The sequence below is a fragment of the Oncorhynchus mykiss genome, chromosome 3 (assembly GCF_057628025.1).
Source record: "Oncorhynchus mykiss isolate SJ-2025 chromosome 3, ASM5762802v1, whole genome shotgun sequence".
Taxonomy (NCBI): domain Eukaryota; kingdom Metazoa; phylum Chordata; class Actinopteri; order Salmoniformes; family Salmonidae; genus Oncorhynchus; species Oncorhynchus mykiss.
This window is the reverse complement of record NC_143024.1, coordinates 24,616,211-24,641,399: the sequence shown is the minus strand read 5'-3', so window position 1 is coordinate 24,641,399 and position 25,189 is coordinate 24,616,211. Positions and strand designations below refer to the sequence as shown.

General features: G+C 43.7%; 1 protein-coding gene across 5 annotated transcripts in view; it reads right to left on the bottom strand.

Annotated features, from left to right (window-relative positions):
* Positions 1-2,703: 2,703 nt before the first annotated feature.
* The window catches only part of LOC110510088 (hormone-sensitive lipase), a 43,856-nt gene continuing 21,370 nt past the window's right edge, over positions 2,704-25,189 (bottom strand). For 3 of the 5 annotated variants that reach the window (XM_036969524.2, XM_090226132.1, XM_090226123.1), the window contains 12 exons: positions 22,270-22,511; positions 21,404-21,688; positions 21,192-21,282; positions 20,009-20,154; positions 19,169-19,354; positions 16,668-16,820; positions 14,790-14,934; positions 12,353-12,580; positions 12,062-12,220; positions 10,831-11,057; positions 8,473-8,739; positions 2,704-8,334 (listed from right to left, as the gene is read on the bottom strand). In XM_036969524.2, coding sequence (XP_036825419.2) covers positions 7,933-8,334; positions 8,473-8,739; positions 10,831-11,057; positions 12,062-12,220; positions 12,353-12,580; positions 14,790-14,934; positions 16,668-16,820; positions 19,169-19,354; positions 20,009-20,154; positions 21,192-21,282; positions 21,404-21,688; positions 22,270-22,511 — 2,531 coding nt within the window. In that variant the 3' untranslated portion in view covers positions 2,704-7,932. Of the gene's footprint in view, positions 8,335-8,472; positions 8,740-10,830; positions 11,058-12,061; positions 12,221-12,352; positions 12,581-14,789; positions 14,935-16,667; positions 16,821-19,168; positions 19,355-20,008; positions 20,155-21,191; positions 21,283-21,403; positions 21,689-22,269; positions 22,534-25,189 lie in introns of all 5 variants that reach the window. The other 2 variants (XM_090226129.1, XM_090226126.1) reach the window with 1 other exon arrangement.

Below are 25,189 nucleotides of genomic sequence, written 5' to 3'. Positions count from 1 at the left end.
TGCAGACTAGATCGCAGCAAAACAAAACACATCTGGTGAACAATCGGGCATAAGTCGTTTCAGAAGTTCGCAACATAGTCACGTCCATAAATATTTGGACATTGACCAAGTTATTTTAGCTGTCTACCACAGCATATTAGAATTGAAAGTAATAATGAATATGAGCTGAAAGTGCAGATTTTCAGCTTTAATTTGAGGGTATTTATTTATTTTGAGGGTATTTATTTATTTTGAGGGTATTTATTTATTTTGAGGGTATTTATTTAATTTGAGGGTATTTATTTATTTTGAGGGTATTTATTTATTTTGAGGGTATTTATTTAATTTGAGGGTATTTATTTATTTTGAGGGTATTTATTTAATTTGAGGGTATTTATTTATTTTGAGGGTATTTATTTATTTTGAGGGTATTTATTTATTTTGAGGGTATTTATTTATTTTGAGGGTATTTATTTATTTTGAGGGTATTTATTTATTTTGAGGGTATTTACGGTGTATGAATTACAGGACTTTTTATGTGTCAAGTCAAGAATACAATACAGTAGGATAGAATGTGATAAAATAGAAAAAAAAATGACTAAATAGCCTACAATAGAATAGTCTCTCACTCTGTGTGGTTTGGTTTGGCCTACTTCTCAGAACTGAGCCAGGGTCCCTTAAGGGACCAAAAGTAATTGGACAATTGGCTCAGCTGTTCCATGGCCAGGTGTGTGTTATTCCCTCATTAGATCATTTACAAGTAAGCAGATAAAAGGTCTAGGAGTTGATTTCAAGTGTGGTATTTGCATTTGGAATCTTGCTGTTAACCCTCAATATGAAGTCCAAAGAGCAGTCACTGGCAGTGAAGTAAGCCTAGGCTTAGAAATCAAAACCAGCCCATCAGAGATAGCAAAAACATTAAGTTTGGCCTTAACAACTATTTGGTACATTCTTAAAAAGAAAGAATGCATTGGTGAGCTCAGGAACACCAAAAGGCCCGGAAGACCACAGAAAACTGTGGTGGGATGACAGAATAATTATTTCCCTGGTGAAGAAAAAACCCCTCACAACAATTGGCCAGATCAAGAACACCCTCTAGGAAGTAGGCGTATCTGTGTCAAAGTCAACATTCAAGAGAAGACTTGAGTAAATAGATAGTTTACCACAAAATGTAAACCATCGGTAAGCCTCAAAAACAGGAAGACCAGATTAGAGTTTGTCAAACATCAACAAAAAAAAGAAGCCTGTACAGTTCTGGAACATCCAATGGACAGATGAGACAAATATCAACATGTACCATTGTGATGGTTAGAGAAGAGTATGGAGAAGGAACTGCTCATGAGCCGACGCATACCACATCTGTGATTCATGGTGGAGGTGGTGTTATGGCGTGTGCATGTATGGCTGCCAATGGAACTAGTTACCTTGTATTTATTGATGTGACTGCTAACAAAAGCAGCAGAATGAATTCTGAAGTGTTTAGGGTTATATTATCTGCTCAGATTCAGCCAAATGCTTCAAAACTCATTGGATGGCGTGTCACCGTGCAGATGGACAATGACCCGAAGCATACTGCAAAAGGCAAAGTGGAATGTTCTGCAATGGCCAAGTAAATCACATGACCTGAATCCAATTGAGCATGCATTTCACTTGAAGGCAAAACACCCCAAGAACAAGCCGGAACTGATGACAGCTGCAGTAAAGGCCTGGCAGAGCATCAGCAGGGAAGAAACCAAGCATCTGGTGGTGTCTATGGGTTCCAGTCTTTGACTGCAAATGATTTGCTACAAAGTATTAACTCACAATTTAATTTTGGATTATTAGTTTGTCAAATTACTTTTAAGCCCCTAAAATTGGGGTGAGGTGTTCACCGTTTACTAAATTTGGATGTAAATACCCTCATATTAACGCTGGAAGTCTGCACCTTCAGCTCATCTTTCCTTTCAAATCAATTGTGGTGGTGTAGAACTAAAATGATAACTTGGTCAATGTACAAATATTTATGGACCTGACTGTGTCAAAGTCAGATTGATGAGCAGAATAAGCTTGTTGAAACAGCCTTGTAATCAAGTTAAAGATCTGATTGACAGGTAATGAATTTAACCATAGGTCACAAAATGTCTGTTGCCCCAATTCCGTATTCTGACATTTCAGCTTCGAAATAAATACAGATGTAACATGTTTGGGAGAATATATTTATTCAACAAAAAAATGAACAGGAAAAACAAGGGTTACAAGAGACAAAAGACTTATTGCATATGTGAAACATTCAACCAATTCTGTAAAGAGTCATTACAGGAGTCTAAAAAATGAGGAAAAACAAGGGTTACAAGAGACAAAAGACTTATTGCATATGTGAAACATTCAACCAATTCTGTAAAGAGTCATTACAGGAGTCTAAAAAATGAGGAAAAACAAGGGTTACAAGAGACAAAAGACTTATTGCATATGTGAAACATTCAACCAATTCTGTAAAGAGTCATTACAGGAGTCTAAAAAATGAACAGGAAAAACAAGGGTTACAAGAGACAAAAGACTTATTGCATATGTGAAACATTCAACCAATTCTGTAAAGAGTCATTACAGGAGTCTAAAAAATGAACAGGAAAAACAAGGGTTACAAGAGACAAAAGACTTATTGCATATGTGAAACATTCAACCAATTCTGTAAAGAGTCATTACAGGAGTCTAAAAAATGAGGAAAAACAAGTGAAAGTTAAATTATCTATACAGGAAATGTATTTTATTTTTGTAATACAGATTAATATTTTATTCACATGGATGCACTTGTGGTGTTGTAAAATAACATAAATAAAAATAAAGTAAACTTCAAAACATTTCACTTTCTATGGCTTTGTGTAGGTTTTAATAAAATATAGTTATCTTCAATAGCTCTATATTAACCAGTGTCTTGTTCCATAAAGTGCAAACACAGAACTACTATGTAGATCTCAATGACACAGCTAACAGGACGCACGGACATCAACCCAGGCCAAAATGTCTGTTACTAATGTCAATGACAGTGATGGCAAATGTCATATAAAACTAGACGCAATCTTTGGTTCTGCTTCAAGCCTTAATCTAACATGCACTTTATCACACAGGTGGTATTGTCTAAGTCAGGGATTTGCAACCTTTTTGGGGCTGGGGGGAGGGGCCCTTTTGTGATAGCAAATTCATCAGGAACCCCCTCATAAATCATAACTAGAGTGAGATAAAAAAAATGGTCAACAAGGAGTTATCATGACTTCTGCAGTGTATGGCTGAACGATCCAAGTCTCAGGCCTGGGGTGGCAGGTAGCATTTAAAGAACATTCGGGGCGGCAGGTAGCCTAGTGGTTAGAGCGTTGGACTAGTAACCGAAAGGTTGCAAGATCGAATCCCCGAGCTGACAAGGTAAAAATCTGTCATTCTGCACCTGAACAAGGCAGTTAACCCACTGTTCCTAGGCCATCATTGAAAATAAGAATTTGTTCTCAACTGACTTGCCTAGAAAAATAAATGAAAAAAGGCCTGCCTCTTGGCATCGAAGTGAAAATGCTGTAGTTCTCAAGCAAATGTGTTATTGTTGCAGCTTTAAAGGTAACATCCTGCAAATCGACACATTGCCATGAGGCAGAGAAAAAAAATGGCAGTTTAAAGTTTAAATTCAAGTGCATTTATGTACAACAAAACATTTGGGGGGGGGGGGGGGAGCGGCTTTTAGAACCCCTGGTCTAAGTGGGACAAAACAATAGAAAATAAAATTATTTCCTATCAAGACGAACACATTCTGCAAAGCAGGCAGTCGAGATCAGTTCCATTCAAGTATTCTCAAGTGACCAGATTGTGTAGATTGCACAATGCTCTAGGCAAACTAAGTGGTATGCCGTCTGCTAAATGACCAAATGGAAATGGAAAATAGCCTTGCATAACTCTAGCCTCAGGGTTGATCGAAAGCATTTCAACCAAGTGACCAAATTTTCGATTGAAAAAGGAGACACGGCTTACCAAAGACAGGAGACAAAATTTAGTAAAGGATGCTGGTGTGTTACTGCATAGCTGTGTGTGGTGAAACATTTGACCGGGTACTTGACCTAAACAGCTTTTAGATAATATGTTGACGTACTAATAGGCTTTTCACACTGCATGTTTCAGGTTAGCCTAGAGCTAAATATATCCCAGGGCTAAGAGATGTTGAATCCAGTGTAAATAGCCTATACATGAAGGAAATGGTTGAGGTATGATGTATAATCAAAACACACAAAGCCACTCCACACCACTTCAGCCATTTTGCATTTCAAGACCAAAATGAGGATCACACTCCCCAAAACAACTAGGAACTAGAAATTCTCCAACTTCCGAGCGTTCAAAACTGTGAAATCGAGGAAAAAGCAATCTGACTGAAAATGTATTTGAACCTTCATCCAACTCGGAATCTTGGGCCTCTTTCTAGAGCTCTGACTTTCCGACCTGAAGATCACCGACATCATGATTTGACTTCATATTTTTCAGAGTGGCAAGTTGTTTTGAACGCGGCAACACGCACACAATGCTAATGCATGATGCATCCAACGGCAAGTAGGGGCATCAGGGAGCCTAGTGGTTAGAGCATTGGATTAGTAACCGAAAGGTTGCAATAATTAATTCCTGAGCTGACAAAGTAAAAATCTGTCATTCTGCCCCTGAACAAGGCAGTTAAACCCACTGTTCCTAGTTTGTAATTAAAAATAAGAATTTGTTCTGAACCGACTTGCCTAGTTAAATAAAGATAAAACTTTAAACATTGTTTTTTCTAAATCAATTTAAAAAAAAATTGAGGCATAGAAACAGTGGTTGCCCACATGTGGAGGGAGACCATGTTCTAACGCCCTCAAATGGCTCCTCCCCTTTACTGACAACCTAGACTAGTAAGGTGAAAACAAGATGGTGGTAACCTCACGAGACTAATGGGCTAGCACCATGTCATGGATTTCTCCTGTGCAGTGCCCTCCTCTCAGATCAGGTGAAGGATTGGTAGCCATTAAAAGAGCAGCTTATTGCAGTGGTTCCCCAAAGTTGTTGCACTGTGACCCATATAAAATAATTTATTGTGACCCACCAAGAAAACAAGAACAATGTTTCTGACCAGGACCTGGTCTAAAGCCACAACCCAAATAAAAAGGATTTGGTCATAAACCACCAACGGTTCTAACCCACCATTACGCAGTTCCATAGATAGATCAGAGGGCTGTACTAGCTTTGCTCATTGGGGGCGCTAGTAGTCTATAGGAGCCATTCAGGGCATCCCATAGGGCCTGGAGTGGTGCTCGTTGGGTGTGTGTGTGGGGTTATGATATCTACTCTGGCAATGGAGACGCCAGGCTACTAAATCTCAATATGCATGATCAGTTATGTTGCTAGAGCACAATGAGAACTGTATTCATCAAGGACCTTGTCATGCATCATAGCAATGGATGGCTGACAGAATGCATAATGTTAAATGGGATCTCATAAGTCCTGCTTGGCTAAACAATAGTGTACTGTACAACACCCATGAGATTCAGGGGCTTGGGTCGCAACTCATGGCCCCATACACCCACGTGCTGCTTTACTGCTGCAATTAAAAACACACAATCATGGTTTCAAAGATGGTAGATGTTCCACCCACACAAGCACTGACAAACACATGCAATGTTAAGAGTCCTTGATAGACGCATACAGAATCCACTTACCAGATACCTCACACGGCACTAAACACAGACAGTTACACTTAACTTACAAAGAAAGTGTGAAATGATCGCCTAAAACCATCAACCATTAAACACAAGACTTCTAAAAACAAGATAACCTTACAGGTCTTCAAGGAATCACTTAACAGTTCTCTTCATTTCTATCAGCCTGCCTCAAAACACTGCAATAAGCACTGGCAGCAAAGAGGACAGTGAATCATAATACTAGATCATGACCTTGTGCTGGGTAAACCCTGCTCTTCTGGGGGGTGAGGGAGGGGGTTAAATCCAGCCAAAAGCCATCCTTATCAACCAGCATAATTCTCAACAGATCTGGCAACCCAGGCCTGTGACCACCAGACAAAGACAGCACCAGAAGTGAGGTTGTTGTCATTTATATTTAGATAAAGGCTTTCACTCCAATGTGAATCATTCATTCTCAACAAGCTAGACAGAGGCCATATCAAGTATCATATCAGATTCAGTCAAAACGCAGTTGTAGCATCAGCCCCTGAGTATTTGCACAGGGTAAAGATAGTGTAGAACACAGATTGTCAGTCAGCCACTGTAGAATGTCCTAAAGGTACACAGAAAGACATTGTCTAACTAGAGAAGTCACCTGTTCAGTGAGTATGAACTCACTATCAGGCTTGTTCTAGATTCTCCTGCTCGCTCGGTACAGGCTGTTGGAGCAGAATGGATCCTCTGTGATTTGGACAGAGGTGCAGAAATGGGTCAGCAAGCAGGACGTCCCCTGGCTCAAGGGCTGTGGCAGTGTAATGCACTGCATCCTGGGATAGAGGGCTGAGTTTTTGGCAGTCAGTGCAGTGATGTACAGATAGTATGAAGAGATGGGCAGTGCATCCGTCTGCTTCAAGGCTTTCTTATTGAAGTTATTCACTGTGCAAATAGAGAAAGGATTTCCAGTCTTTTAAAAAACATGTGCTTCTAAAGGCAGTCAGTTTATAGACAGCTAAGTGATTGCTTTTAGATGGCAACAAACAAAGGCTGAGCACAAGAAACTTAAAATCATAAGACTTAATTACTGTGTGTCAATAAAAATGATCAAAACAAAAATGACTGTGAGACTTGATGCTTTACCCCCCAAACAGTGTACTTAAATCCAAGCACAATATAATTATGGCTCCACTGAATCCTGTTGATTGCACTGGTGAAAAAGCAGCTATAATATTGCATTAGCTATTTATGATTGGATAGTTATAATATATCAGTATAATATAAAGACCAGAATATAATAATATCAACCCTCAGCCACATCTCACTGAGGTGACTGGTTTGGTGGGTAACGACTAGCTGACCACTAGTCACTACAGTGATAGAGGTTAACATTTGGCTACTTTGAACAACTAGGAATGAGCAGCCATAGAGTATGGCACTACACAGCTAGGAACATAACTTAGCATCCACCTCACAATATGCTCTTAAAAGCCTTGAATAAACAGGTATAACTATGATCCAGGATTAAAAAATAAAAATATGAGTATATATATATATAAATATATAATACATAAACACACACAATAAATACAAATAACAAGGAATACTATGGCATAATAAGATCTATTATGGTTAACAATTTCAAGGTACTACCAAATCCTTCCAGTTTCTAAGTTTGTTGTTTCCAATGCTGCAGCACCCTATTGATGGGCCAATCATCAGGGTAAGTGACCGAACAGCGGCAGTATTCACAACCAACTAGTTTAACAGACCTCAGAGTTCTACAGTTATTAAGCTTGATTTAGAGCGACTCCCTAAAAAACAAGTGGCCATTAAGTTGTGATGGCACTATGTAGGAGCTCATCTGATTAGGGACTGAAATAGTCTTCTATAGGGAGATGGATTGACCATTCACCACAACGCTCTGTGCTGTTTTATAATGTCCAGGCTCCAAACTCACAGTTCTATACCGAGCACAATGCAGCAGCCCAAAAGGCAAAATGGTTTAGTGTGTGTGTGGTCAACATGTCACCGTGCATGGTGCTAAACAGCAATTGAGAGTTTGAAAGCTGAAGAGGTTGCAATTAGTACTTGCTGTCCTCTCTATCCATGGGTGCTTTATTCTGTCTCTCCAAAACTGGGCACGCTACCAACACCTTCTCCATATCCTCCTCCTGCTGTTTTTCTTTCACTCTATTCTCTTCTCCTCTCCCAGGCTTCATATGGCCCAAATCCCCCCCTTTTCTCCATCTCTTTTAAATCCTTTAACAAACGGTACTCATCTAGCAAACCCCTGATTATGCCTTTATCCTACAATGTCTATGTTGTTCTGTGCTGCCACACCAACTAGCTCCTCCCCATCTTGAACTAGAGCCCCTCCCCTGGCCACCAGCAGCTCCTCCTCTTGAATGGGTGCTGCAAAAAGCTTCTCTGGGTCACCCGTGGCGACAGAGGAAGCACGTTGATTGGTCCTTTCCAGCTTGCGGTGCATGCGTGGCTCCTGGGGCGAGTCCTTCTGGTCAAAGACGTCCCTGATTCGGTTAACGCAGACGTTAGCCGCTTCCCTAGTCTCCCTGGAGAGCTGTGATAGGCTGAGAAAGCCATGGGGGAGGTCGTCCACCACACACAGGGTGACTGGCTGATCTACGTTCCTCAGGCGCTTGGCAAACATCACAGAGTCATCCAGCATGGGGTCTAACGCACAGGCCTAAGGGGAGAAGGAGAGATAAACAACAGAATCAAAGAGGGTCTTCTAGGATCATGTAAAAAAAATACTAAATTGGTAGAAAAGACCAGAAAAAGATTGGGACAAGCCAGTCGTCAACTCCATTTCCCTCCCACCCACCACTAGGTGTATGGGGGGCAGTCCTCTCAGCATGCTGTCGGGGGCCAGTAGAGGAGACATGTAGGGGTTCCTGACGACAGGCGAGGTGGCCAGCTTCATCTCAGCCAGCCGCTCAGAGCGCAGCGGTTCGAAGCCCAGGGGGAACTCCCGAGGGTGCTCCAGCACCACGCCTTCCTCCCCCTCAGGGGGAGCTATGGCTACAGAGGACAGAGCATCTGACATGGACACCGCCTCCTCTTTGGAGAGGAAGAAGCTCACGTTGTCAGGCTGGAGGGGTACAAGAAAAATATGTTACCATGGCAATACATAAGTTATCACTAGTCAAGGACCAAGACTGTGGAAACCTTATGGTATAAGATACGGGATAATACTGATGCGTCTTTCCGTTGGGACCAGACACGTGTTCTAAGAATCTACAAGCCTCAAGTATATTTTTTCCATTTCAAATCACAGGAACAAACATTGACATGTTTCACTGTGACGTCATGTGACAGTTCTTCATATTCCCCCTGTAGACAGAGGCATTCATTCAGACTGGCTTTATAGAAACACAGAGATGATCTCCATACTGACACACTACAGGTTACACTCAGACACACAGTTCTGTCTGCCTGCCTGTCTGCGCCAGTTAAATCTGTGGAGGAGGGAACAAGACAAGCAGCTTGGTCACCATCTATTTGCATAAATTATTCAGCGAGAGGCTTCGTTAAGACAAACACCAACAATTCAGTGACAAGTGTGTCTGAAGTGGTCGTAAACGCAATAAGTAGAGTTCGAATGATTATGATTTTTCAACGCCAATACCAATTATTGGAGGACCAAAAAAAAGCCGATACTGATTAAAATTGGCCGATTTATTTATATAGATATATATATTTGTAATAAATGACAATTACAACAATATTGAATTAACACTTATTTTAACTTAATATAATACATAAATACAATCAAATTAGTCTCAAATAAATAATAAAACATGTTCAATTTGGTTTAAATAATGCAAAAACACTGTGTTGGAGAAGAAAAGTGTAATATGTGCCATGTAAGAAAGCTAACGTTTAAGTTCCTTGCTCAGAACATGAGAAAGCTGGTGGTTCATTTTAACAAGAGTCTTCAATATTCCCAGGTAAGAAGTTTTAGGTTGTCATTATAGGACAATTTCTCTCTATAACATTTGTATTTCATATACCATCCCTATTGGATGTTCTTATAGGAACTTTAGTACTGACAGCGTAATCTCGGGAGTTGATAGGCTTGAAGTCAAAAAGCGCTGTGCCTCAAGCATTGTTAAGAGCTGCAGGCAAACGCTGTAAAGTGCTTTTTGAATGAATGCTTACAAGCCTGCTACTGCCTTTCACCGCTCAGACTGCTCTATCAAATCATAGACTTAATTATAACATAATAAAACACACAGAAATACAAGCCTTAGGTCATTAATATGGTCAAATCCGGAAACTATCATTTCGAAAACAAAACGTTTATTCTTTCAGTGAAATATGGAACCGTTCTGTATTCTATCTAACGGGTGGCATCCATAAGTCTAAATATTGATGTTACATTGTACAACATTCAATGTTATGTCATAATTCTGTAAAATTCTGGCAAATTAATTACGGTCTTTGTTAGGAAGAAATGGTCTTCACACAGTTCGCAACGAGCCAGGCGGCCCAAACTGCTGCAAATACCCTGACTCTGCTTGCACTAAAGGGAAGAGAAGTGACACAATTTCCCTAGTTATTATTGCCTGCTAACATTAATTTATTTTAACTACATATGCAGGATAAAAAAATATATATACTCGTGTATTGATTTTAAGAAAGGCATTGATATTTATGGTTAGGTACATTTGTGCCACGATTGTGCTTTTTTTGCGAATGCACTTTTGTTAAATTGTTACCCGTCTGGCAAAGTTGAAGTAGGCTGTGATTCGATGATAAATTAACAGGCACTGCATTGATTATATGCAATGCAGGATAAGCTAGGTAACCAAGTAATATCATCAACCATGTGTAGTTAACTAGTGATTATGTGATGACTGTTTTTTACAAGACAAGTTTAATGCTAGCTAGCAACTTACCTTGGCTCCTTGCAGCCACAAGGTCCTTTTGATGCGGCACTCGCGTAACAGGTGGTCAGCCTGCCACGCAGTCTCCTCGTGGATTGCAATATAAATCGGCATCCAAAAAGGCCGATTACCGACTGTTATGAAAACTTGAAATCGACCTCTAGCAGTAAGGATGAAGCTGCCACACTGATCTGAAGTCAGTTTAACCCCACCCCCCGAAATTGTTAAGGTTAGGTTTTGGAGAGGGTAATCTGATCCTACATCTGTTAAGGGCAACTCAGGGAGTATCATACCGTGGGTTCGGGGAACACCATTGCATTGTGGGCAGGAGTGGTGGGGGCAGCAGCGGGAGTGGAGTTGGCGTTGTTGGCGTGGCCTGCCAGGTCCTGGCAGGTGTGGCTCTTCAGAGACTCTCTCCTCAGGGAGAAGTCAAAGGGATGCTCAGGGGGCACGGGGGGGTCCGAGTGGGGTGAGCTGATGGATGCCTCAGACACACTCTTCCTCACTGACGAAGACGTGTCTGGAGAGAGAAGAGAGTCACTGACAAAATAAGACAGAGGCAGAGTGAGAGACAAAGACTGAGGCCATTATGGAACAGGGAAACATCAATGAAGACATATGATTGGAGGACGGTGAGAAGAGGCAGGGGTGAGCGGCGTGTGGTTATTGGGAGATGGATATTAAAAGCTAGAATCGTTAGATACTGCATTCATTTTTGGACTCAAATGATTGATATACACCATTGATTGTTGAAGAATATAACTTAAAAATGCCTCATTATCTTAGTTTAACTGTCAATATCCCATCAGAACCCCACATATAATCTTATTTCACCCCAATGTTTTAAACAATATAAATGTAAACTAACACTGTAAAGCTTTAAAACATGGTTAAAACTGCAATGTTTATCACATGGATTGTAAGTCCTTCCATCCATAGCTGTCTACAGTATGAATTTGAGAATGGTTACATTGCTCCAGACCCATCCCTCAGCTTTTTACCAAAACAGACGCAAGGTGCCCACTTTGATTATAGCTTTAAGCAATAATGGTGTCATTACGATATGATCTCCCCGTCACAACACAGCTGTAAGAGGTGTCATGGCTTGTCTGTTTTCAAAGCTGTACTCACTGAGCTTTTCTATTAATAATGGCCTTTAATAATGTACTCCCCCCAATGATACAGTCATTAGTCTGGCCCACAGCTGCTGTGTGTCAGGTAACATGGTGACGCCTGGAATAGTCTGCTTACTGCAGGGTTTCAACACAATTAGTGGGGAGAGCCTTCTGTGGCCTAAGACTAAGCAGTGAATTGATATGGATGGATGAGGGTGTGACGTAACAGGGTGGTGGCCGTGGGTGATTGATGGGTTAATTAGACGTCAACTGTGGATATCAATGTCAATAAAATCTTCCATACATGGCCCTTCCGGTAATAGGAAAATATTAAGATGCGTGAACACAATGACACAGACACACCCTCTCACCACAAGACCCCACCCCCACAACAAACACGTGTACCTACCTGTGGATGCCGTGGCAGCGGCTCTGTTGGGGTCCAGTAGGGAGTGGATCCAGTTGGAAGCTCCCTGTTTGAAGTCTCTGAGCAGCAGGGCCGTGTCTCTCCTCACCATGCTCAGAGTGCTCACCTTCTCCACCTGCTTCTCTGCCTGGGGCTCCTCACCTGGGGGAGAGAGGGAGGGGGAGAGGGGAAATGTGGTACCCATCACTCACCAGCATTGATTGGCATGCACAAACACCACGCACTACACTCAGGGGCAGTAAACCATCTCTGCACCCTCTCACACAGTCTTACCTGCGTAGGCGCTGAGACACCTGGAGAGCACACTGAGGGGCAGTAGGGGGTCAAAGAGGGTGAGCAGACGGGAGGGCGAGGCATAGGCGGTGAGCAGGATGGCAGGATAGGCAGCTACGATGCCATCCGGCATCCGCACGCCGTGAGATGCAGCGCGCATCGATGTTGTAATACACAGGTTACCACCAGCACTGTCACCGGCCAGACAGACATTCTCGCCCGTCCAACCTGAGAGAGAGGAGAGTCAGAGTCAGTAGATTGAGGCAAGAGTGTGACAGAGAAACAGAAAGAGGGAGAGAAAGGAGAAAAGCTGAGTAAAAGTGAGAATCTGTATAACACGTCCAAGTCCCACTCTCTGTACCCATGTCTATATGGGGCAATGAGGGGGTGGTTGTTGATATGCAAGTACCGTATAGGTGTTGTTTTATCTTGTCCCACAATGTTTTATAATTGAGACATAAATTGAGACTATGGCCATCAGTTGAGTGAGTTCCAAGCTAACCAGTCTTTAGCTTTCTGTCATAATAATCTATTAAGTACCAGGAAATATCCAAAGTAAATATTGCGAACATGGGAATTAAGCCCATCTGAAAAAGCAGGTCCGTCTATTTATATATACAGTTAAAGTAAGAAGTTTACATACACCTTAGCCAAATACATTTACTCAGTTTTTCACAATTCCTGACATTTAATCCTAGTAAGAATTCCCTGTCTTAGGTCAGTTAGGATCACCACTTTATTTTAAGAATGTGAAATGTCAGAATAATAGTAGAGAGAATGGTTTCTTTCAGCTTTTATTTCTTTCATCACATTCCCAGTAGGCCAGAAGTTTACATACACTCAATTAGTATTTGGTAGCATTACCTTTAAATTGTTTAACTTGGGTCAAATGTTTCAGGTAGCCTTCCACAAGCTCCCCACAATAAGTTGGGTGAATTTTGGCCCATTCCTCCTGTAACTGAGTCAGGTTTGTGGGCCTCCTTGCTCGCACATGCTTTTTCAGTTCTCCCCACACATTTTCTATAGGATTGAGGTCAGGGCTTTGTGATAGCCACTCCAATACCTTGACTTTGTTGTCCTTAAGCCATTTTGCTACAACTTTGGAAGTATGCTTGGGGTCATTGTCCATTTGGAAGACCCATTTGCGACCAAGCTTTAACTTACTGACTGATGTCTTGAGATTTTGCTTCAATATATCCACATAATTTTCAGTCCTCATGATGCCATCTATTTTGTGAAGTGCACCAGTCCCTCCTGCAGCAAAGCACCCCCACAACATGATGCTGCCGCCCCCGTGCTTCACGGTTGGGATGGTGTTCTTCGGCTTGCAAGCATCCCCCTTTAACCTCCAAACATAACAATTGTCATTATGGCCAAACAGTTCAATTTTTGTTTCATCAGACCAGAGGACATTTCTCCAAAAAGTATGATCTTTGTCCCCATGTGCAGTTACAAACTGTAGTCTGGCTTTTTTATGGTGGTTTTGGAGCAGTGGCTTCTTCCTTGCTGAGCGGCCTTTCAGGTTATGTCGATATATTACTTGTTTTACTGTGGAAATAGGTACTTTTGTACCCGTTTCCTCCAGCATCTTCACAAGGTCCTTTTGCTGTTGTTCTGGGATTGATTTGCACTAAAGTACGTTAATCTCTAGGAGACAGAAAGCATCTCCTTCCTAAGCGGTATGACAGCTGCATGGTCCCATGGTGTTTATACTTGCGTACTATTGTTTGTACAGATGAATGTGGTACCTTCAGGCGTTTGGAAATTGCTCCCAAGGATGAGGTCTTAGCAGATTTCTTTGAAGGTAGGCCTTGAAATAGATCCACTGGTACACCTCCAATTGACTAAAATGATGTCAATTAGCCTATCAGAAGCTTCTAAAGCCATGAAATAATTTTTGGGAATTTTCCAAGCTGTTTAAAGGCACAGTCAACTTAGTGTATGTAAACTTCTGACCCACTGGAATTGTGATACAGTGAAATATAAGTGAAATAATCTGCCTGTAAACAATTGTTGGAAAAATTACTTGTGTCATGCAAAGTAGATGTCCTAACCGAGTTGCCAAAACTAGAGTTTGTTAACAAGAAATTTGTGGAGTGGTTGAAAATACGAGTTTTAATGACTCAACCTAAGTGTATGTAAACTTCCGACTTCAAATGTAGAGCATCAAAATGTTGTCAAAGACATTTCCCCCCGGGGACATTAAAGACCATTCTATTCTAAGATAAAGTGGTAGTAGTGTGTTATCCTACCCAGCAGTAGGGTTAGGGTTCGATAAAGTGGTAGTAGTGTGTTCTACCCAGCAGCTGGTGGTTCTTGATGGCACAGCAGTAGGGTTAGATAAAGTGGTAGTAGTGTGTTGTCCTACCCAGCAGCTGGTGGTTCTTGATGGCACAGCAGTAGGGTTAGATAAAGTGGTAGTAGTGTGTTGTCCTACCCAGCAGCTGGTGGTTCTTGATGGCCCAGCAGTAGGCGTAGAAGCAGTCCTCCAGGGCCCTGGGGAAGGGGGCTTCAGGGGCCAGAGAGTAGTCCACAGACAGGATGGGCACACCCAGGTCCTGAGACCAGCTCTTCAGGTACGGCTAGAGAAGAGAGAAAGGGGGTGAAAGGAGTGAGTGTACTGTAGATTGTGCAACCTCCTACCAGGGCAGGCAGAGTGCTGTTTGCAGTTCTGAAGGCTTCTTAGTGCCCCCTAGCTAGCTTTACAGGATGTGGTGTTGGGAAGGATAGGAGAGAGGTCCTGGTATCAGATGCCCACCTTGCAGGTTCTGTATTGGTGAACTACCAACCCAACACTGCCTAACTCCAGTGGCGGCTTGGTAATTCTGTTATGGAAATACCAGTTATGTGCACTGTGCTCACAAATGCAATTTGACAACCTTGCTCTCACTACACATGGGTGGTGTTAACCTGTTGTTGCTATGCAATTTGATGTCATAGTAGCTAAATGATTAGCATTCTTAGACATAAATCTCCTCTGACAATATTAGTCTGCCCTCCTCTACAGAAGTTTCTCTCCTGTCCTTCGATCGCTCCATTGCCACTCCTCTTCTCTCTAAGCATCAGTGACAGTGTCAGTAGTGACAGCTCTGCCTCTCTAAACAATACACAGAGAGCCTCACCTCAGTGGCCCATGACTGGATGTGACCACATCACACTGCCAGACACCACCTCAACACCATCCCTGGGAATCTGCCCTGCACTTTTAAAGCCACGCTGCCATAATGGATCACAGTCTGGCACAGCTGACATGCGTGTCGTGGTGTGCGCGCGTGCGCCTGCGCGCCAATTTGAGCGATCGGCATTGTCAGTACATGATGCGTTTTGAAACCCGTCAGCGCCGCTGGCCAGGTCTGCCAATCACAAGGCTTGCCAGCGGACCCCATAGAGAGAGATGAATGCCCTCACAGACTCTATCCATCTCCTCACTGGCCAGGGGGAGGAAGGAAGAACAGAGTTGGTACAGTGAAGGAGGGAGGAGAGAGAAAGGAAAGCAAAGAGCAGAGGTGGATTACAAAAATGACAGAAGAGGTCATTAGGACAAAGGAGAGTAGAGCGCAAAGGGAATAATGATCAGAAAGGAGGAAAGCGTAGAGGACAGGGTTAGAGGAGAGAGCCTAAAGCATGGAGATCACACACAGACAGACATCTTCCATTAGGGCCTATGTAATATAAAGCCATAATAACTTCATGCAGAGTTCCAGGCTAATTCAACATGACAGGCTTGTTCCTCCTCAGATCACTTCCTATAGCCTCTGGTTGCAAGGCTATTGGAGATCAAGGGACTGCCAGTCCATTCTGGTTTCATGGTGATGCGTCTCAGTGGTTTAAAGTACCCTGCTGGTTATATAATACAGGGGGGAGAGAGAGGAGATGGAATGAGGAGGGAGGAGAGAGACAGGAGTGGATTTGGGGGAAAGAGGGGCTGACCTGCACCAATCACTGGATAATATAGAGTGATATAAATATATAAGTCAGTTTGTGTCCATCAACCCGATGAATTAAACAGTCATTAGCAGGAACGGCTCATTACAGGGAAGCCATGGAGTGAAAACACAATTATTCCGAACATATCCTCAAGACCACCAAGTACCCCTCTAACAACACAATTCTCAAACTATTCATTAGAATGGTTTGATTCCAGTTAACAAAAATAATAAATAAAAAAAGACATTGAGGTCTTGAACATGATAGGCTGTGGAGAGAACCAGGCCACGCCATGGGTTCCCACCATAGAGACACTAGTTAGGTTAAAGGTGAAACGTGACGGTCAATTCCTCCCCAACAAACAAACGAGAACAGAATGTGTTATTACCTCGTGAGACTTGGAGGTCTGAGCCACAAAGCCTCCTCCGTGGTAGTGCACCAGGAGCCAGCGAGAAGGGGGGCTCTGCTTGGTCTTCATTCCCAGAGACAGGGAGATAGGACCCCCCTCAGAACGAGACAGGGACAGCAACGCCTCACTGTCCTACAGAAGAGGGAGGGAGACAGAGACAGCCAGAGAATCACTATCGCAATCAAAGCTAGAAAAAAATCTGTTTTCACTTCAATTGCTACAGATGTTGATTTGTCCGTTTGCTTTACAGCTCTCTGTTGAACAATCCCTTCAGTCAGGACTAGCTGTGTGGTTTGTTCTCTGCTCCAGACTGTCCTTCCAGCTCCACCACAAACACACTATTCTCATTCCCATTCATTAACATTAGCAGGGAACAGCAGAGGCTTTCGCTTGTGTTTGCCACATAAGACAACAGCTCTTTGACTGAGCAGGATCAATGAGTGAGTTAAAAGTGTTGGCTGATATCATGTCTGGTATAATGCCAGACTACAGATGCTCAGCTCTGGTGTTCAATACCTCCCCAAATAAATAAAGTGTGTGTGTGTGGATTTAAAGGGATTAAGAGCTGCGGATGAGCAGAGAAGACAAGACACTGTCATTTACTACAGCTGCTCTCAAACAAAGGAAACGCAAAGTAACAGAATCCCTTGATGTTCAAGCATTTCACGCAGGAAGGGGCTTCTCAACAGCTGATGAAAGCAGCAGCTTAAAGTCAATTAACTTGGGAAATACACAATGCACATTTTGATCTACCAGTCAAAGGTTCTGCTTGTCAGATTTGAAAGGTTAACAAAAGTGAACTTTGACCTACAATCAGCTGAGACTGGAATGTAACCAGTATGCGAACAAGGTTGTATTCACTAGGAACCAAAGAACAAAGCGGGACCGACAGTTGAAGTCAGAAGTTTACATACACCTTAGCCAAATACATTTACTCAGTTTTTCACAATTACTGACATTTAATCCTAGTAAAAATTCCCTGTCTTAGGTCAGTTAGCATCACCACTTTATTTTAAATTTGTGAAATGTCAGAATAATAGTAGAGAGAATAATTTATTTCAGCTTTTATTTATTTCATCACATTCCCAGTGGGTCAGCAGTTAACATACTAATTGAGTGTATTTGGTAGCATTGCCTTTAAATTATTTAACTTGGGTCAAACGTTTCAGGTAGCCTTCTACAAGCTTCCCATAATAAGTTGGGTGAATTTTGGCACATTCCTCCTGACAGAGCTGGTGTAACCGAGTCTAGTTTGTAGGCCTCCTTGCTCGCGCACACTTTTTCAGCTCTGCCCATACATTTTCTGTAGGATGGAGGTCAGGGCTTTGTGATGGCCACTCCAATACCTTGACTTTGTTGTCCTTAAGCCATTTTGCCACAACTTAGGAAGTATGATTGGGGTCATTGTTCATTTGGAAGCCCCATTTGCGACCAAGCTTTAACTTTAACTGATGTCTTGAGATGTTGCTTTAATATATCCACATCATTTTCCGTCCTCATGATGCCATCTATTTTGTGAAGTGCACCAATCCCTCCTGCAGCAAAGCACCCCCACAACATGATGCTGCCACCCCCGTGCTTCACAGTTGGGATGGTGTTCTTCAGCTTGCATGCCTCCCCCTTTTTCCTCTAAACATAACGATGGTCATTATGACCAAACAGTTCAATTTTTGTTTCATCAGACCAGAGGACATTTCTCCAAAAAGTATGATATTTGTCCCCATATCCCGCTGCAAACCGTAGTCTGGCTTTTTTATGGCGGTTTTGGAGCAGTGGCTTCTTCCTTGCCAATATAGGATGTCAATATAGGACTTGTTTTGCTGTAAATGTAGCCGATGTGAAATGGCTAGTTAGTTAGCGGTGGTGCGCGCTAGTGGCGTTTCAATCGGTGACGTCACTTGCTCTGAGACCTTGAAGTAGTGGTTCCCCTTGCTCTGCAAGAGCCGCGGCTTTTGTGGAGCGATGGGTAACGATGCTTTGAGGGTGACTGTTGATGTGTGCAGAGCGTCCCTGGTTCGCGCCCAGGTCAGGGCGAGGGGACGGACGTAAAGTCTATACTGTTGCATAAATATAGATACTTTTGTGCCTGTTTCCTCCAGCAGCTTCACAAGGTCCTTCACAAAAGGTCCTGTTGTTCTGGGATTTATTTGCACTTTTCGCACCAAAGTACGTTCATCTCTAGGAGACAGAACGTGTCTCCTTCCTGAGCGGTATGACGGCTGCAAGAAGAGGCACAGAGTTTGGAGGTAGACCTTGAAATACATCCACAGGTACTAAAGCCATGACATCATTTTCTGGAATTTTCCAAGCTGTTTAATTAATTAAAGGCACAGTCAACTCAGTGTATGTAAACTTCTGACCCATTGGAATTGTGATACAGTGAATTATCGATCTGTTAACAATTGAATCGGATTAAAAAAAAATTAAAAAAAGGTTTTTGAGTCACTTCAAACTGCCAATATGAACAGGGCTTTAGTTACCTGTCCCTCCCTCAGCTCGAAGGAGATCAGCCTCATCTGTACGGGGCCAGGGCCGGTGTGGGCCGACGGGGCCTCTATGGTGACAGTGAGATGGGGATCAGCCACCAGCGGGAGGTCAAAGGGCACAGGGGGCACTGAGAGGGCACGGTTCACCTTCACCTGGGTGGATGTCATACTGGCTAGACTCTGAGGGGGAGAGTGGAAGGAAAGGAAGAAGATTACTTTGTTATCCGTCACAGATACACCGCAATGTTTCAGTCTTTCCTTTAGGAGGAGGGACAAGAAAGAGAGGGAAGGCTGAGGGCAAATCAGATAAACATTCATAATATCATTTAATTATTTTGATCTTCCGGTCATTAGTAGGTCAATAAACTTGACCAAAGACAAAGCTGAGAGCATCTCCTCATGGCAGGAAAGAATCCAGTAAAATCTAAACAGTGACAGTATTACAAGCTCTGCAACTACATAACTATGAGAGGAATGAAAGACAGAGTCAAGATAGCCAACAGGACAAACGCTGAGAAACACATACAAGGGAAGAGTAATCTACCACTGGGCTGTACATCCCAGCGCAAGGGAAGAGTAATCTACCACTGAGCTGTACATCCCAGCGCAAGGGAAGAGTATTCTACCACTGAGCTGTACATCCCAGCGCAAGGGAAGAGTATTCTACCACTGAGCTGTACATCCCAGCGCAAGGGAAGAGTAATCTACCACTGAGCTGTACATCCCAGCGCAAGGGAAGAGTAATCTACCACTGAGCTGTACATCCCAGCGCAAGGGAAGAGTATTCTACCAGCGACCCGTTCCAGGGTCCGTCCAGAGTGGTCAGTGACTCACAGATAGAACCTCGGTCTCTGTGATGTTCCAGAAGGCCTTCCAGAAGTGGACGTCCAGGTTCTGAGTGATGCGTTCAAACTCCGCCCCCCTTAACTCCGGGTCGATGGCGTACTTCCCTGAGGTAAAGAAGGAGCTGGCTGCTACACCTGGAGACAGAGGGAAGGGGGAGAGAAGATAGTGGAGATATGGTTGTAGGAGGCAGGCAAGAAGGAGAGGGTGATAGACAGTTGCAGGTAAAAAAGAGAGGGGGACAAGGTAGTGGAAGTGGCAGAGGGAAAAATGTATAGGTATGGATAAAGATGAATGACAGAAAAGGGACAGGGAAAAGAGGGAGAGAGTGGAGGAGGAGAGGGAGTGAGTGGATGCTAACACATCAAATCACCAAATCAACTCACAGACAGAAACACAGGGATGGGGAGGCAGAGAGAGCGATGGCCATGAGTGGAGGCAGTAGATGCTACTGTTAAACAGAACTCTTTCAATCCCTGTAGCTACAGGAGTGTCTGGATGAGACGGAGCAGTGGTCACCTGTTGTCCAGGAGAGCTGAATTGTATGGCTATTTGTTCCACCAGAGCACTAAAACAGAGGATTCCCCTAATCTAATTAAACACTAAGACTTGGTCACACTATGCCTGTGGTCACCTACTAACCATGTCAAAGCCTGGCTCTATCTCCCAGACTGAGACTACGGCAGTGGTCAGGGGGACAGACACTCACCATATGGTGCAATACCTCCTTCCTCCACTGGGAAGCAGCAAAAAGCAAAAGACAGTGTTAGATCATATTGTGTGTGTGCCATCACATCCTTCATAAAACAACAGGTGTAGACTAACAGTGAAATGCTTACTTGTGTATGTGTGCTGTACGGAGAAGGTGCTTTCTGTACTCATAAGTGTCCATATATCAATGACCTATGAAATGTTGGAATCCTTCTAGACTGTAATGTGATTTGGTGATTAAAATAAACTATTTCAAATGTGTGTGTGGGTTAATTTAAGTAAGTCTCCCTTTAAATTACCCTTTAATGATGTATTGTATCTAGCATTGATATTCTCCCTCACAATCCCTTCACGTCGACTGAGTTGCCATGTCAGTAGAATGGTTTAGGATGTAAATGAGAATGAATTAGTGATTGAGTGGCTTTTGTTTCCATCAATAGGGAGGTTTGCTGGAGCCACTGACCAATGCCTGACTGGTGGCGCCTGTAGTTCTCTCCGAAAGCCACCAGGCCGATGGCTATGGTCTGCAGACAGGGACGGATGGCTGGAGTGAACTGGAAGAGGAGAGACATGAAACCAATCGCAACAAAATACTTTTCCCTGAGGCTAACAAAAAGGGCCTCAAGATAATCCCAAAAGTATTCTGCCCTCCCAGTCTCCTCTCCTCCCCCCCACCTGGAATCCGAGGCAGCGTCCGTAGAAGCAGCCCTTGTGCATGGAGGAGTACTCCCGGATGAAGCTCTGGCTGAGGCCGCTCTCCTCGTGGAAGAAGAGGTTCCCGTGGCTGTTGTCGTGCAGCAGTCGCTGGGCCAGGTAGAGCAGGGCTCTCAGCTGACATAGGGCCGAGCAGTAGGCCTCCATCTCCCCTGCGTTGTGGGCCGTCCGAAAGAAGATGCTGCGTCGGTTGGTGGAGATGTAGCGCCCCTTGTGGATGATGTGGAGAATGCAGCAGCGCACCACCTAAGAGCGGGGTGGGAGGAGGAAAAGTGCTGTGTGTGAGTGATAGAAATGACATTCAAAAAAGAGAATGTGTGAGAGAAAATAACGACAGGTAAAGAAAAGGAGTGTGAGAGACAGACCATGAAAAAGGTGGAGACAGAAATTCAGAGACATTTAATAAGAGGTAAGCAGCTGGCAGAGAGGTCATGATTTCTCATCCATACAAGAGGGAGCCTGAATAGGTTCTATTATGACACTCACTCAAATGGTAGGAAAAAAAAAAAAAGAATACAAAATAAACTTGAGGCATACGATGCTGGTGTTGAATTTTTCCCACACATACACACTCACTCACTCTTGGGGTGGCAGGTAGCCTAGTGGTTAGAGCGTTGGACTAGTAGCCGGAAGGTTGCTAGATCAAATCCCCGAGCTGACAAGGTAAAAATCTGTCGCTCTGCCCCATAACAACGCATTTAACCCACTGTTCCTCGGACGTTATTGAAAATAAGAATGTTCTTAACCGACTTGCCTAGTAAAATAAAGGTAAACATTCTTTTGTAAACTAGGGAGTTGTCACACAGACACAAACCCTGCCATCCTACCTTGACTAGAGAGCGGTATCCATTGGCTGGTATGTGTGGGTCAAAGTCAAAGTGGTGGTAGACAGCAGCAAAGCCGGAGATGACAGGTTCCAGGCTGCGGGCGTGCTCCTGGATCAGGGTCATGGTGTCCACCAGTCGCTGTGCCGCGCCCCCCTGGGACCCCTTAGCAGCCTCAGAGAAGAATGTAGCATTCTCCTCACACACACTGTACAGGGCAGTAAACACCGCCTTAGTGTCCATCACTGGGGGGGAAGAGAGGGAAGCCTGAAACAGTCAGCATGCAACAACAAAGACTGATCATGCCTAATTCCAAAAAAAGATCTCTATGGCCATACTTAATACTCACTTCAATCAAATGGCTAACCCACTATAGCAGCACACAACAGTTGATTTGGAGTAAGAGTCTATCCCATGACATACCAGACAACATACACATGGCCACATTCAGAAAAACAGACCTTGTTTGTATCATTACCTAGCGACGCAATACTGCTGCTAGTAGGGTGGCACATTTTGGCGAATATTCAGAGGTGAAAACTTTCCGTAGGATTTTAAAAATGGGAATTAATGGGAATATATGCAAATGAATACCATTTAAAAAGTAGATTTATTTTGCATTGGATATACACTGCTCAAAAATAAAGGGAACACTTAAACAACACAACGTACTTCCAAGTCAATCACACTTCTGTGAAATCAAACTGTCCACTTAGGAAGCAACACTAATTGACAATACATTTCACATGCTGTTGTGCAAATGGAATAGACACCAGGTGGAAATTATAGGCAATTAGCAAGACATCCCCAATAAAGGAGTGGTTCTGCAGGTGGTGACCACAGACCACTTCTCAGTTCCTATGCTTCCTGGCTGATGTTTTGGTCACTTTTGAATGCTGGCGGTGCTTTCACTCTAGTGGTAGCATGAGACGGAGTCTACAACCCACACAAGTGGCTCAGGTAGTGCAGCTCATCCAGGATGGCACATCAATGCGAGCTGTGGCAAGAAGGTTTGCTGTGTCTGTCAGCGTAGTGTCCAGAGCATGGAAGCGCTACCAGGAGACAGGCCAGTACATCAGGAGACGTGGAGGCCGTAGGAGGGCAAAAACCCAGCAGCAGGACCGCTACCTCCGCCTTTGTGCAAGGAGGAGCAGGAGGAGCACTGCCAGAGCCCTGCAAAATGACCTCCAGCAGGCCACAAATGTGCATGTGTCTGCTCAAACGGTCAGAAACAGACTCCATGAGGGTGGTATGAGGGCCCGACGTCCACAGGTGGGGGTTGTGCTTACAGCCCAACACCGTGCAGGACGTTTGGTATTTGCCAGAGAATACCAAGATTGGCAAATTCGCCACTTGCGCCCTGTGCTCTTCACAGATGAACGCAGGTTCACACTGAGCACGTGTGACAGACGTGACAGAGTCTGGCGTCGCCGTGGAGAATGTTCTGCTGCCTGCAACATCCTCCAGCATGACCGGTTTGGCGGTGGGTCAGTCATGGTGTGGGGTGGCATTTCTTTGGGGGGCCGCACAGCCCTCCATGTGCTCGCCAGAGGTAGCCCGACTGCCATTTGGTACCGAGATGAGATCCTCAGACCCCTTGTGAGAACATATGCTGGTGCGGTTGGCCCTGGGTTCCTCCTAATGCAAGACAATACTAGACCTCATGTGGCTGGAGTGTGTCAGCAGTTCCTGCAGGAGGAAGGCATTGATGCTATGGACTGGCCCGCCCGTTCCCCAGACCTGAATCCAACTGAGCACATCCGGGACATCATGTCTCGCTCCATCCACCAACGCCACATTGCAACACAGACTGTCCAGGAGTTGGCGGATGCTTTAGTCCAGGTCTGGGAGGAGATCCCTCAGGAGACCATCCGCCACCTCATCCGGAGCATGCCCAGGCGTTGTAGGGAGGTCATACAGGCAGGTGGAGGCCACACACACACACTACTGAGCCTCATTTTGACTTGTTTTAAGGACATTACATCAAAGTTGAATCAGCCTGTAGTGTGGTTTTCCACTAATTTTGTGGGACTCCAAATTCAGACCTCCATGGGTTGATAAATTTAATTTCCATTGATAATTTGTGTGTGATTTTGTTGTCAGCACATTCAACTATGTAAAGAAAAAACTATTTAATAAGAATATTTCATTCATTCAGATCAGGGATATGTTATTTTAGTGTTCCCTTTATTTTTTTGAGCAGTGTATTAACCTTATCATAAGTAGACAATTGCAAATGATTAAATCGTTCCAAGAACAAAAAAATATTTAGTTACGAATTGAACTTTAAATTATTTGACTCTTCACATTGGATGATTTCACTGAACAACAAAAGAAAGGGAATATTGAATGATCACCAATGATTCATTGCATCTCCCAAAAATCTGTAAAATGATGGTCTAGAAACTAAAGCTTTGGTTGTCTTCCTCTCAGGCTTCCATGTCTTCTCCCTGGACCTCCTCAATGTCCTTCTCTTGAACCTCAGACTGAGGCCTCATCTTCACTGTCACTTTCCAACCTTGAGGATGGCTCGTTGTCAGGCTCAAAAAGCCTCAAATTTGAGCCGAGGGCCACACATTTTTCAGCCATTGTATTGGTCGACCTGTTGTGTGCTTTGGTGTGTGTGTTCCCAAACAAGGACCAGTTGAGCTCTGAGGCGGCTGATGTTGGTGGGATTTGGAGGATGATGGAGGCAACATGGGAAAGAGCCACAGATGTACAAAGTCCCTTCCACCAGGTGGCTGATGAAATATGTTGGCACGACTGCCATATTGCATCTCTATCCCAAAGCCTTTGGTTGGAAGTGTACTTCACCAGACTGCCAAGAACCTTGCCCTCATCCAGACTAGGTGGCGAGACACAATAGTGATGACACCATAGGCCTTGTTGATCTCTGCACCAGACAGGATGCTTTTGCCAGCAT